General features: G+C 39.2%; 1 protein-coding gene across 1 annotated transcript in view; it reads right to left on the bottom strand.

Annotated features, from left to right (window-relative positions):
- Positions 1-15,184, bottom strand: part of RTN4IP1 (reticulon 4 interacting protein 1) — a 50,038-nt gene that overhangs the window by 15,808 nt on the left and 19,046 nt on the right. The window contains exons 5-6 of the mRNA XM_045499182.1: positions 10,017-10,065; positions 1,011-1,147 (exon numbers count right to left, since the gene is read on the bottom strand). Coding sequence (XP_045355138.1) covers positions 1,011-1,147; positions 10,017-10,065 — 186 coding nt within the window. The remainder of the gene's footprint in view (positions 1-1,010; positions 1,148-10,016; positions 10,066-15,184) is intronic.

Raw genomic sequence — 15,184 nt, forward strand, 5'->3', positions numbered from 1 at the left:
CACATATCATAAATTTATTTTCTCTTATAATTTTCTTAGTAACATTTTCTTTTATCTTACTTTATTCTAAGCATACAGTATATTATATAAATATATATAAATAAATATAAATATATATATACATAATATACAAAATATGTGTAATTGACTATGTCACTGGTAAGGCTTCTGGTCAACAGTAGCCTATTTAATAATTAAGTTTTGGGGAAGTCAAAAGTTAGACGCAGGTTTTCTACTACGTGGGGGTCATGTAGTAGCCCCTAGCCCCCGTGCTGTTCGAGGATCAACTGCACTTCGACTCAAAGTGGACAAGAATAACTGGCTTTCAAAAACTAACAGAAAAAGGGAAGGAAAACCTTTGAAAAAGAAGCAATAAAACATCTTTCTAAATGCTCCTTAGCTGTGTTCTCAGCTGCAGTTCTGTCTTGGCCAGATGAAGACCAGAGTCATCAGCACCCTCTCTACGTCTGCCCAAGCCACAGGCAAGAACAACAGTGTGTGAACGAATCACTGAATCTGCTCCTGTTTGCTACATTAAACCAAGCCACAGCCTGGCATTTAGATGCACTGAGAACATCCACAGTACTCTGATTACCAACATTTCTACTGCCTTTGCTTCTCTGAAGCCTTTACTAAGCCAAAACACTGCAAGCATGATTAGCATTAAACATGTATTTTCCCCATACCTCTCCACATTTTTCCTGTGGTGATAGATGCCACCAAATGGAATACCCTTCCAATTTTGTCTTTAGACCTCTTACAAACCAACAATAAAAGGTAACATAAAAAAATTAGCAAAAGGCCATGCAAGCAAAATATTTTCCTCAGTATGTATCACATCTTGAATTAGAACAGAAGCCACCCAAATGACCTCTTACGGAGCAAGAATTGTTATCAATTCTTTTCTGAGATTCCAACGTGACTGCGAAGTCGCCAAACCATTCAGCCCTGCATGATCAATTGTCTTCGTTCCTACTTCCCAGTGTGAACATTGTTCTAATAATACATACGGTTTTAAAGATTTCAACTGCTCTTCCATATTTCCAGATCTGTAATCAATTACGTCATCTGCGCCGAGCTTCCTTACAAGTTCACTCGCATCCTGAGAGCAAACTGCTGTCACATGAGCAGCCCATGCTTTCATTACCTGTCCAAAAAAAAAAAAAAAAAAAAAAAAAAGGTGGGGGGTAGAAAAAATGATGGCAGTTTTTGAAAAAATAGTTGGCACCCATATGTGCATTTTTCAGACTAATCCCTAGAGAATTCTAAGTGTTTCATCTTAACAAGAACTACAGGAAGCCACTTCCTGTAAGTCAGAGACTTGGTAAAAATGATTAAACTTTTATCCACCAAGAAAATTTCAAGAAATAGATCTCCTTTTCCTGGACAGGACAACCAGTCATCTTGTTGTCATTAAGTCATAATCAATCCACTTAAGAGAAGAACTCAGTACCTCACCAGTACCAAAAGATGAGTTGACAGACTCAGGTTTAGCCCTTCAATGATGACAAAGGCAGCTGGCGAAAACAACAAAAATCACATGTCCTTAGAAAATGACAATTTTAAATATGTCCAGAATATAAAAATGCAACATCTCTTCATCTGCATCTCTAGTAAGTGCTGGTATAGTCTTGAGTCAGATAGCAGTACCGAAACAGCAACCAGCTATCAGGTACTAGATAATTAATGAAAAGTACTCTTGAATAGAGATGGAAGAAAATATGGTCATTTAGGGGCACCTGGGTGGCTCAGTCAGTTAAGCATTCGACTTTGGTTCAGGTCATGATCTCACAGTTAAGTGAGTTCTAGCCCCGTATCTGGCTCTGTGCTGACAGCTCAGAGCCTGGAGCCTGCTTCAGATTCTGTGTCTCCTTCTCTCTCTGCCCTTCCCCCTGCTCATGCTTTGTCTCCCTCTGTCTCTCAAAAATAAATAAAAGTTAAAAAAAATATATGGCCATTTTATCTTCAAAACATGGGTCATGTCCTCTCTTTTGGAGTAAAAATGGTTCTCAGGATTTAAATGAAGATGCCTTATATTTTAAAATAAGGAGCAAGCAGACTTAAGTAAAAACTGAATTTTAATGTTACTTAAGATTAAGTATACAGAAAGCATCCTGCTCTGAAATTGCTGTTCTTTTCTACAATGACAATTTCACAGAATTAAAAGGGGGTCATTAGCAGCCTAAGAATAGTTGTTTGAAGTTCATGGAGTAATTTTTGTGCTGATGATCATAGGTCATAACAGATCAGCTGTTTTCTCAATCCTGTCCCAAGTATCAACTTCCTGAGCTTTCCTTATAGGAGTTGCAAAGGTTCATTAGAAGATAAGAGATCTGTGTTTATTGAGTTCACCACTGAATCCCTACTCTGTGACATACACAGGTACTAATAAATACCTGTTAAATACAAAAACTAAACAAAGAATTTTAAGGCCATCCATAATCTTATCTAACTTCTCACTTTTCCAAACAATATTGACCAAGGGTTTATATGCCCTGGAAATCTGAGGGGAATTAAAACATTTAGGAGTGACCTCATATACAATTTTACGATGTTCATGGGCTATAAACAGAAATACTTGAGCATAAGGATATGTTGCTGTCAGCAGAAAGCCCCAAACTAAAGTAGGTGCAAAACATAATCCAAGATGAATATCTAGTATCCATCTTAAAAAAATGTTAAGGAAAAATGAAATTATGTTCTAAGCATTTAATATGTGTATTAAATCCTCAGGAAGAATATGTCTCATGTTGCAACAGTTCAGTGATTTTTTTTTCTCAAATTCCTAGTTTTTCCTCTCCCACTTAGAACTATCTAGTATCTTTGAACACTATTAAAGACTTTTAAAAACAGTTTTAGCTTTAAAAAAGGATTATGTCAAATAAAACACGTGTAGAAAATGCCTAGAAGGTAGACCCCACTCAGATAAAGAGGGAGGATGTGGCAAGCATTCTACGACCTCTTTCAGGTGCCCGGCCTCCCTTTTAAGAAGCCACCATTATCATGGTATTTAAAGTAATCATCTCCTTCCATTATAAAAAATAGTTTTAGGGGCGCCTGGGTGGCTCAGTCGGTTAGGCAGCCGACTTCAGCTCAGGTCATGATCTCGCGGTCCGTGAGTTTGAGCCCCGCGCCGGGCTCTGTGCTGACAGCTCAGAGCCTGGAGCCTGTTTCAGATTCTGTGTCGCCCTCTCTCTGACCCTCCCCTGTTCATGCTCTGTCTCTCCCTGTCTCAAAAATAAATAAAAAAGAGTAAAAAAAAATTTTTTTAAATAGTTTTATCACCCAAATATGCATTCCCTAGACACTTCAGTTCAGTCTTATGCATTTTAAAAACAGGCGGTCTTTTAAGTCTCTTTTTAAACTATGGGCTCCTCTTTTAGCCCTTCACTTTCTTATAATTTATTTGTGGAAGAATCCAGGCCATCTGACCTGTAGAGTTTCCCACAGTCTGGAACTTCTTTTTTTAAATTTTTTTTTTTTTTTCAACGTTTATTTATTTTTGGGACAGAGAGAGACAGAGCATGAACAGGGGAGGGGCAGAGTGAGAGGGAGACACAGAATCGGAAACAGGCTCCAGGCTCTGAGCCATCAGCCCAGAGCCCGACGCGGGGCTCGAACTCACGGACCGCGAGATCGTGACCTGGCTGAAGTCGGACGCTTAACCGACTGCGCCACCCAGGCGCCCCCAGTCTGGAACTTCTTATTGCACACTCACGGGGCAATTCCACATGCTGCTTTGTCTCTGTGTTCTCTCTCAATCTCCTTACAAGACTATAGATAGAGGCTAGCAAAATCGTAAGGGGCACATGTCTGGTTATTGCTCTTCTGAAGATCTTAGCAGTTACTTAATGGTGGTTGTAAAACAGTGATATTCTAATTCTTTTTTTCATTTAGTAGTTGGAATACTATCATAAAGAAACATCTCCCCTCATATATAAATTTTGCTTATTCAGGTATACAGTTCATATAGGAAAGGTAAGACAAATAATTGTTTCTCCTTTACCAGTTTATAAAATAAATTGCTTTCCTATCATTTCCCAAAGGTGACCATTTAAAAAATATATATTAAGTCATGTATCTTAAGGATTTTAATCCACTGTATAACTATTGTTGAAGCTAAAATTGTCACATCTTAGTGTCTTCAAGTTGGCTCCTATGTCTTTTTTTTTTTTAATGTTTATTTTTGAGAAAGAGCACACACACAAGCGGGGGAGGGGCAAAGTGAGGGGGGGACAGATGATCCAAAGCGGTCTCCCCACTGATGACAGAGAACCTGATGCGGAACTTGAATGCATGAACCGCATGATCATGACCTGAGCTGAAGTTGGATGCTTAACCAACTGAGCCCTCCAGGCACCTAAGCTCCCAAGTCTTTTTTGACACGACTCAAGTAGTTTTTGATAGTTTCTCTGCTATTTCATATATTCTAGACTCATTATTGTACATTTCGTGTCCTAGATCTAGAATCCGCGTTTCTCCAAGAAGTTCTGCATTATTTTCATGAGCAATGATCTATCAAGAGAGAGCTTTACATACACAAAGTATCTCTTGAGTTCCTATTGAGATCTCCAATTCAAATTCAGGACTACAAAGCTCCTACTTAACTGCTTTCCTGTTTTACCTGTATCTCCTTTCTTCCACACATAAAATCCTGGCTGTCAAAGACACAGGCGCGACAATTAAAATATACCATAAATAGCTGGTTTTGTTTTTTTTTTTTTACTGTACATTATACGCATAACAGTCTTTGAGTACTAACGTTATTTATTATTACTAACGCTAATGACCTGATTAATGAAAGCATTACAATTTTAATATATGCTCTTCCAGTTTTCCCCCTTTTAAAAAAGAGTTGTGCTGTATTTGCCTCATCAGAGCATATGACTTTTACACAATGCACTCTTTCTAAGCCCTTAGTTTTACTTCTACAGATACATTTACATTTAACATTTCCCACCAGTCCTTAATTTGACGTCTCACCAGTCATTTCAGTTGTCAGAAGTTCATGCTCTAGATTTCTCCGAAAGGGGTAAGAACATATTCTCCAAGTTCTTACAAGTTATTAATAGTTCCTATGTGATCTTTTTACATGAAGGCCAGTTTGGCTGTATATAAAGTTAGTATAGTCTGGGGCGCCTGGGTGGCTCAGCCAGTCAAGTGTCCAGTTTCGGCTCAGGTCATGATCTCATGCTTCATGAGTTTGAGCCCCACATTGGGCTCTGTGCTGACAGCTCAGAGCCTGAAGCCTGCTTCCGATTCTGTCTCCCTCTCTCTCTGCCCCTCCCCCACTCATGATCATTTTCTATCTTAAAAATAAACATTAAAAAAAAAAAGTATAGTCTGAAGACACGCAAGCAAGGGTATACTAAACACGTTACGCCATCCTTCCCCCTCGCACTACAACATTGCTGTCAAAAAGTCTGATGCTAATCTAATTTTTACTTCTCAGAAGTAAAAAATTTCACAGAAGTGACTTTTTTTTTTAAAGGTGTCCCTGTCCCAAGGTTTTTTGTTGTTTTTTTTCCTTTAGAAGCCAGTAATTCTACTAGGATTTTCCTTGATATTGCTCATTCTAGGACCCTGTCCTTAGAGAAGTGCTGTGGTCATGTAATATATAGTTTCAAATAATCTAATTTCAGGAAAATAAAGAAGTTTCTTGAATTACAGATTTTAGTATTTGTTCGATTCCCTTGTTTTGGTTTTCCTCTTCACAGATTCCTACTGTCCACATATCAGTCGCCTTTCCTCTCTTCAATATTTGACACTAGCTCTTGAATTTGTTTTACTTGTTTTCTTTTGGGTTTTAAACTTTTTCCTATTTTGCACATTCTATTTCTATTTATGGCAGCATTATGGATTGTGTTTGATGCTACTGAATCCTTCTAGTTTAGTCTTCATTGCTAAATAATTTTTTGGTTTATTTTTATATTTTTCCCCAAGTTTTTCCAAATCTGTTTTGTTTGTTTGTTTTTTCATGTCTTGTATATTTTTAATTTTTTAAACCTGTTTTGAAATTGTAGGCTATATTTGGGGGCACTTGGCTGGCACAGTTTGGTAGAGCATAGGACTCTTAATCTCAGAGTTGTGAGTTCAAGTCCCACATTAGATGTGGAGTCTACTTAAAAAAAAAAAAAAATTAGAAATCATAGGTTACATTTGATCTGTCCTGTGGGCATATTTTCTGATGTGCCGTTATCGTCTGCAGATATGTTCTTCTATTCCTTATTCTCATAATAACTTTGTATGAGATCAAACCTTGATATTTTCCTATTACTGTTTTTATTTAATTAAAATATTTTTGTTATGGGGCGCCTAGGTGGCTCAGTTGGTTAAGCATGCTATTTCAGCTCAGGTCATGACTTCGTGGTTTGTGGGTTCAAGCCCCGTGTCAGATTCTGTGCTGACAGCTCAGAGCCTGGAGCCTGCTTCGGATTCTGTGTCACCCTCCCTCTCTCTCTGCCCCTCTCCCATGCACACTCTGTCTGTCTCTCTCTCTCCCTCTTTCAAAAAAAACATTTAAAAGAAATTTTAAAAAGTATTTTTGTTGTAAAATATAACGCCGAAAAGTGTATGGAATTTAAATGCATAGCTTAACAAATTATTACAAAGCAAACAATACTGTAAGCATCACTCCATATTAAGACCTGGATCGCACATCATGCTTATGAGCCTCCTAACTTTCTCCCTCCCAATCAAAGCCCCATCACTCCCTCAAAAGTAATACTACCATCCAGACTATTACATGACCCTTTTTACTTTTTTTTTTTTTTTTTGAGTCTTACTCCCTAACACTCTTTAGTTTAACCTGCTCTTGAAGGTCATTAAACAGAATCGAATTGGCTGTCTCTGACTTCTTTCATTAATATGCTGTTCATAAGATTCATGTACTTCACTGTGTGCAACTATAGTTTTCATGATTATATAATATTCCAATGTAAGACTATACCACAAATTATCCATTTCACTGTTGATGAACATTTGAGTTGTTTCCAGTGGGAGATAATATCTATAATTCTGGTACATGCATGTTAACAGTGCATATAATTGCAGAGTATATTCATAAAAGTGGATATTTTGGGTTGCCATAAGGCCACGTACATTCAGATTTATTAGATGGTACCCAGTGATTTCCCAAGTGCCTGTACCAATTTATGCGCTAACCAGCAGGATATGGTATTTCTCTTTTCCTCCCACCCTCCCTCCTTTTCCTTTCTTCCGTTTAGTTATTCATTAACCTACATCCGACTTAAAAAGAAGTCCAAGGTGTGTATCTCCTAGCAGTCCTCTCCCCTTCCCCTAATTTAGTTAGCACGTAGATGAAACCTTCCACCACTATCTGGGTCTTCAAAAGATCTGAGGTGGGGGTCTGGGTGGGAGAGCATAGCACCCTCTTTTCCCTCCTGGAAAGTGATGTGGCCGATCCTCTGAATATGCTCACTAGCCCCATATTGCAGAAAGGGCCTCTCCCTGCACATTGAGGGAGGCTCAATAATCAAGCCCCCTCCCTCAGGAGCCAGTCAGTTACACACTCAACCATAATGGGAGCAGCCACTAGGTGCCAACCTGTTCCTGAAGCTCAGGGCACTGTTTTGTTTTCTTCTGTTTGAGGTAAAGTTCAGATAGAAACATAAAATTCAACATGTTAGCGATTTTAAAGTGTACAATTCATTATGTATGTTCACAACATTGAACAACCATCACCACTGTCTACTTCTAGAACATTTTCCTTACCTCAAAAATAAACCCCATGCCCATTAAGCAGTCATTCCCCATTCCTTCCTTCCCCAACGCTTGGCATCACTAATCTGCTGTCTCTATGGATTTGCTGCTTCTGGATAAGATATAAATGGAACAATACAAAATGTGACCTTTTGTGTCTGGATTCTTTCACTTAACATAATGTTTTGAAGGCTGATCAACGTTGTATAATGCAGCAGAACTTCATCCTTTTTTATGGCTGAATAATATTTCACTGTGTATGTATTTACCACATTTTCTTTATCCATCAATTGATAGACATTAGGGTTGTTTCCGCTCTTTGGCTACTATGAATATGGATGCTGCTATGAACATCTGTGTACAAGGTTTTGTCTGAACATATGTTTTCATTTCTCTCAGGTATATACCTAGGAATGGAACTACTAAGTCTTTTTTTTTTTTCATGTTTATTTTGAGAGAGAGAACGAGCGTGCACATGCGTGTGCAAGCAGGACAGGGGCAGAGACAGAGGGAGAGAGAGAGAATCCCAAGCAGGCTCTGCACTGTCAACACAGAGCCTAACTATGGGCTCAATCTTATGAACCATGAGATCATGACCTGAGCTAAGATCCATGAGTTAGAAGCTTAACCACCTGAGCCACCCAGGCACCCCTGGAACTACTAAGTCTTATAGCAATTATATGTTTAACATTTTAAGGAACTGCCAAACTGTCTTCCATAGCAGCTGCAACATTTTACATTTCCCTTAGCGTGTACAAGGGTTTCAGTTTCTCTACATCCTGATCAACATGGCCATTTTCTGTTTTCTTTTTTTTTAACAGCCATCCTAGTAGGTGTGAACTAGTATCTCACTATGGTTTCCATTTGCATTTCCCTAATGACTAATGATGCTGACTATCCTTCCATGGGCTTACTGGCCATCTGTAGATCTTCTCTGGAAAAAAAAAAAAAAAAAATGCTATTCAAGTCCTTTGCTAATTTGTTAACTGGGATGTCTTTTGTTGAGTTGTAAGAATTCTTTATATATTCTGGATATTATATCCTTATTAGAGAAATGATTTACAAATATTTGCTCCCTGTGTGTTGACTTATTCCTTTCTTAATGTTGTCTTTGAGTCACAAAAACCGTTAATTTTGATGAAGTCCAATTTATCTTTTTTTTTTCTTCTGGTGCTTATGCTTTTGGTGTCATACCAAAAAATCTGTTGCCGGGGCGCCTGGGTGGCGCAGTCGGTTAAGCGTCCAACTTCAGCCAGGTCACGATCTCGCGGTCTGTGAGTTCCAGCCCCACGTCAGGCTCTGGGCTGATGGCTCAGAGCCTGGAGCCTGTTTCCGATTCTGTGTCTCCCTCTCTCTCTGCCCCTCCCCCGTTCATGCTCTGTCTCTCTCTGTCCCAAAAATAAATACACATTGAAAAAAAAAAAAAAATCTGTTGCCAAATCCAAGGTCATGAAGATTTACTCTTGTTTACTTCTAAAAGTTCAATAGTTTTAGCTCTTATGCTTAGGTCTTTGACCCAGGCTGAGTAAGTTTTCACATATGATGTAAAGTAGGGGTCCACCTTCATTCTTTTGCATGTGGATATCTAGTTGTTTCAGAACCATTAACTGAAAAGACTATTCTTTTCCCTATTTAACCGTATTGCCACCCTAGTAAAAAAAAAAAAAAAAAAATTTAATTGCCAATAGATGTATGGTTTTATTTCTAGATGTTCAATTCTATTCCATTGATTCGTATGTTTATCTTTATGCCAGTATCACATTGTTTTGATTACTGTAGTTGTGTAGTAAGTGTTAAGATTGAGAAAGGTACATCCTCCAACTTTGTCCTTTGTCAAGATTGTCAATTTGGGGTCTCTTGAAATTCCATACGCATTGTAGGATCAGCTTGTTCATGTATGCAAAAAAGGCAGTTGCCATTTTGATAGGACTGCATTGAATCTATAGATCACTTTGGGGAAATAATGCCATCTTTACAGTATTTTGGCTATTTCATTTCTATATACATTTTAGAATCAGCTTATCAGTTTCTACCAAATTGCAAACTTCCATCCACCTGCATTGTCCCCAGTCTTCCTTCCAAAAGGCTTTCCTCTAACTCATGTATTAAACCACTAGAGAGGTTAATGCTTCCTTCTACATTAGGAAATTTCCTTCTTAGAAAAGCAAGCTGAAATTACAATGAATTTACTGAACCTATCTTTCTCTCAGCCTTAAAAAACTAATTTATAACGTGTGAACTTATAAATTCATGAAAATAATCTTCCTATTCACAAAACTAAAAAACTGTCTTACCTGTATAGCAAAAGTACCAACTCCACCTGAAGCACCCAAGATTAAAACACTGTAATGAAAAAGAAACTACAATTAATGAAAATATTAGGTCAACATAATGGGATAAATAAACAAGAGGTTTTCAATATGAACTGGCTCAAAGCAAATAAAGTCATTCAGCTTCCCAAGGTTATATCACATAAGGATTTTCATTTTAGGCTCACCAAGAATCTATAAATGCTTAAAGTTAAACATTCTATGAACTCTCTACTAAGAATACCAAATACCAAAAATATCAAACACCAAAAATACCCACATATTGTATTTTTTTTTAAGTGTCTCAAACAGTTCTTGGTAACATATGCCTTACAATTTTTCCAGGCTAAAATTATCATAACTTTCTCTATAAGAGGGAGCTATGGGATCCTTTCAGTGTGTTAGATTCAGTAGCTCTCTAAGAACAAAATCACATTCCTGACCACATTCCTGCCAAAGTAGAATGTCTTTTGTTCAGACATGTCCCAACAAGCTCATCAACTTTCATAAATAGAAATCAATCTTATCCTCAATTTGGCTTCCTATTAAAGCAGATGAATCTGTCCTATCAGCACAAACAACCTTGGGCTCCAGGGTTTTACTACATTTGCTTAGTGTAGCCCTCTTGTCCTTCTAGACCAAGGGGGTTCAGTTTGGAGTTTACATCCTCCAGGCTCTCTCCCTCGCCCTGTCTCGCTCCTATCCTACCTTCGGTTTCATTTTATGGCCACGGATACCATCTAACATCCCGGATCATTTTGCTATTTTGGGGTTTGGATTCTACACCTCTCTCACTGCCCTTAACACGCCAATCCTGGGTTCCTATCAGTTTGGTCTCAACTCAAAAGGACTTCCTCTCTCTCACCTCCGGTTGCCCAAACTATGTCAGTCCCTCTTTGACTTGGCAGCTACAAAGTGCAGAGAATTTTGCCACCTGCCTCTAGCAAGTACACAGGATCTCGGGACATGCATTCTGTCTATAATCCTAACCCGAGTTTCATTTTATGTTTTCCTCTCTTACCCAAATCACAGAAGGCTGTTCGTCACCCTTTAGATCTTAAAAGTTACTACTAAAATTTCTGAGCCAGCTATTCCCTTTGAAAGCAATACTATTAAATGTAATTAAAATCAGTCTCCTTGTTAATTGTGTTCCTTCTAGAGAAATTACTTTTAATTTTCAAAGAATTATAAAGTGCACAGAAGGGAAAAAAAACCTTCAAAGACAAACTCCTCTAAAATCCTACACTTCATACATTTAATAGCTTGAGTACTTCCTAAACGGAGGAAGAATGAGAAGCATTAAAACTGCCTCACAGACATATCCAAAAATTAATTCATCCATGAAATATTCTCTTGTTGTTCTGGCCCATTTTTATGGAAATGTGGTAAGTCAAACATTCATGTAAATTCTTCACAGTCTAATCTTTATCTCAACTCTGACTTCTATTTCCTAACTAGAACTCTCTCAGCTACCCTGGTCCCCTCACTCTTATGCTCAAGTCCTATGCATACTGGCCCATTCCTCAAACTCTCAAATGCCTTTACTGCTTGCTGAAGTGTCCCTGCCCTTGCAGCCAAATCCATTTTCCTACACCCCTAAAAAGAAGCCCCAATGTTATGCATTTGGCATTTGCCATGATGTTAACTTTCACCCATATGCTTGCTTCCCAAGCTATTCTGGAAGGCTTTGAGGGCAGAGAGCACGTATTATGAAGCACTGGGCATACTACCCTGGACATAACAAATGCCTGATGTTTCTTGACGTCAAATATCATCCAAATCAGCAGTTTATCCTACAATCAAGGCAACAATTGCTACTACCTCAAGTGAGGGAATCACTCTGATATTTGGAAGACTGCATTAAAATTTCTTCCAGTAAAGAAAAGTTTGAAATTCATTTCTACTTCTCTCCCTGGGAATGCTGTATTAAGAGGATACCAGGGACACCTGGGTGGCTCAGTCAATAAAGCATCAGACTCTTGATTTTGGCTCAGATCACGATCTCATGGTTCATGAGTTTGAGCCCCACTTGGGCTCTGCTCTGGCAGTGTGGAGCTTGCTTGGGACTCACTCCCTCTCCTCTCTCTCTGCCCCTCCCCTACTCTCGCTCTCTCTCAAAGTAAATGAACAAACAAGAGGATACCAAACATAATGGCTGCTTAAGGATCCAACTGCCAGATACATCTCCAACCTTATTATTGTCAGCTGATCGCCTCCCCATAACTCTTGATCCACAGCAGCCTCATTCCTCCAAATTAAAAAGCAAAAATGTTGTTTCACAGCACTGCTTGGCAGAAGAGGGAGTGGTTCTACAACAGCAGCTTCAGTTCCTGATATTGCCACTTGATGGCACCTCCAAGTGCAAAACAGGCAAGGCGCAAGCCCATTGGAATGCCACATACAATCAGCTTGTAAAGAAGACCTAGGGACACAGCATTCTCTGGTCCTGCAAACTCCATGTTTTGTGCAGATTCAATCAGGGCCTGCACTTTTCTTCAAAGTCTCAAAAAAGGACAGTAGGCAAAATGAATTTTCAAGGCCAGCAATAGGTCGGTTAGTCCTCCATGGTTTGAAGTCCTGTGGCTGAACTAACTATTCTTGTACTCTTCAAAGCACTTTCAATACAAAGGGAAAAGCACCGCTGTTGCTTACCCCCAGTGGCCCTTCACTGAAGTGCTATACAGCAGAAACACTTTCTACCCAGCTTGCTATAATGGTCACACTATATATTCAAGCCTCGCTGAAGTAGAAGTCTATTTGCCGAGTGAAGAATATTGCTTATTGTATAGAGCAAGTACCCAGGAAATACTCTATTTGGAAAAAGCACTATAATTCAAAATGGCCAAGATTTTTAATCACGTTCCCCTCTCTTACTTCCTAAGTTCACATGTGAAGCTCTTCTTTGAAGTCAGTGGGATTTGCACTCTGGCAGAGATAAAAATACAGGAGAAAGTATGAATAATTATTACACTGCATATGCATTCTTAAGCCCTACAACCTGATTTTCCCTGTCACCTCTGCCTAATCTCTGAATTCCGCCTAAACATACATTAAGGTACTAAGTCAATGTTGGCTTCTTTTCCATGACTGAGTCACTTTTTACTGTATTTGGGCATCTAAGTCATCTACAATCACATTTTCAGTATTACAGCCTGATGAGGTAAGGCATCAACCCCCAAACTGCCTTGCAAATAAAAAATATATGAAACAAAACAGAGATCCAGAAACAAGGAATAAGCTTTCAAATTTCTATATCCTGGCTTAGCCCCAGAAATCAAAAGGCCAGGACTGGGGATCTACAGACCTGGGTTCTAGTCCTAATTCTCACTAATTGAACCTGCATGCCTCAGATTCATCTGGGAAATGACGATCACCCTAGGAGTCCACAAAAAAGAAAAATTGGCTTTTTCCATCTTATTTAAGCTTATATTTACTTTCCCCATTTTTTCTTTTTTTTTTTTTTTTTTTTTTAACGTTTATTTATGTTTGAGACAGAGAGAGACACAGCATGAACAGGGGAGGGGCAGAGAGAGAGGGAGACACAGAATCTGAAACAGGCTCCAGGCTCTGAGAGGTCAGCACAGAGCCCGACGCGGGGCTCAAACTCACGGACCGTGAGATCATGACCTGAGCCGAAGTCGGACACTTAACCGACCGAGCCACCCAGGCGCCCCCCCATTTTCTAACATAGAAGTATATGACCTTCATGATTCTCCCTAGACAATGTGCTTGTGGGGGGGGGGGGGGGGGGGAAGAAGCCACGTTGCAAGATTAGAGTGCCCTCTATTTAAAGTCCTAATGGCTCAGGAACAAAGATGACTTAAATATGGCTAACTCTTCCATAAGCAGAAACAAATGGTCTTTAAAAACTAAGGATGATGATGGGGCACCTGGGTGGCTCAGTCAGTTGAACGTCTGACTCTTGATTTCAGTTCAGCTCATGATCTCAGGGTTGTGGGACTGAGTCCAACATCAGGTTTCAAGCTCAGCTTGAGATTCTCTTTCTCCCTCTGCCCCTCTTCCCAACTCGCACTCTAAAATTAAATTAAATTACATCAAATCAGATAAAATTAAATTAATATAGGGGCGCCTGGGTGGCTCAGTTGGTTAAGTGTCCAACTTTGGTTCAGGTCATGATCTTGCAGTTTGTGAGTTCGAGCCCTGTGTCAGGCTCTGTGCTGACAGCTTGGAGCCTGGAGCCTGCTTCGATTCTGTGTCTCCTTCTTTCTACCCTCCCCCACTCGCAGTCTGTCCCTCTCTGTCTCAAAAATAAACATTAAAAAACTTTTTGATTAAATTAATATAAAAACTAGGGATGATGCTAAAAAGGTTATAATCTCATTTATTTCTCATGCTTTTAAATCTAGGGGGAAAAAGGTTATATAGCAAAACATGCTAAATTTACTTCCTAAAGTGAGAAACTTAATTTGAATACGTAGAACTACCAAACAAATTAACCACACTCAGCCAAGATAGCCTAGATTTGTGTGTCCTCTTCTAAGCCTCTGTAATTCATGTAGACATTCCCCAATTTGCAGAAGAGTTCATGTGCGAATTAGTTGTTTGGAACTTTAAACACATTTTCCCATGAAAACAAAGCTATTTATATATGTTAGCAAGGTGCCCAGGGTAGCCATTTATTAAGGCTTAGCTAACCCATAACGGACCAAGAACCTCATACAATATTATAACAATGATTCTGTGGCAATGAAATTCAGAAGTTCAACCAGAGGTACCAGGAACACATCTCCCCAAATGGGACAGGCAGTGGAAACCATCCCAAATCACTGGTTCCTTCAATCTGGTGTAGAACAGAGAGAAAAAAGGAAGATGGGAAGAAGGAATGTTTATGATGGCAACAATACGACGGATAAGACACAAAAGGAGCATGGTTGGTCAGAGAAAAATTTACCACAGAGCTGGCAGGGTTCAGGACACATCACCCCCAAAAATGGCACGTTGGCATGTTGAATATTTTAAGTTATGGAAGTTGAGAAACAGCATATACAGGAAGGACTCCCTGACCTTCTTCCCTGAAGCAGGTCACAAGACCCTCATGTGAGAGGTGTGCTCCTATACCTGGAGGAAAGGGACATCTTTATCTCCAAGACAGAAAGGTACAGAGAGGAATCCCAACGGATAGGCCTTGCTAA

This window comes from Leopardus geoffroyi, chromosome B2 (assembly GCF_018350155.1).
Source record: "Leopardus geoffroyi isolate Oge1 chromosome B2, O.geoffroyi_Oge1_pat1.0, whole genome shotgun sequence".
Taxonomy (NCBI): Eukaryota; Metazoa; Chordata; class Mammalia; order Carnivora; family Felidae; genus Leopardus; species Leopardus geoffroyi.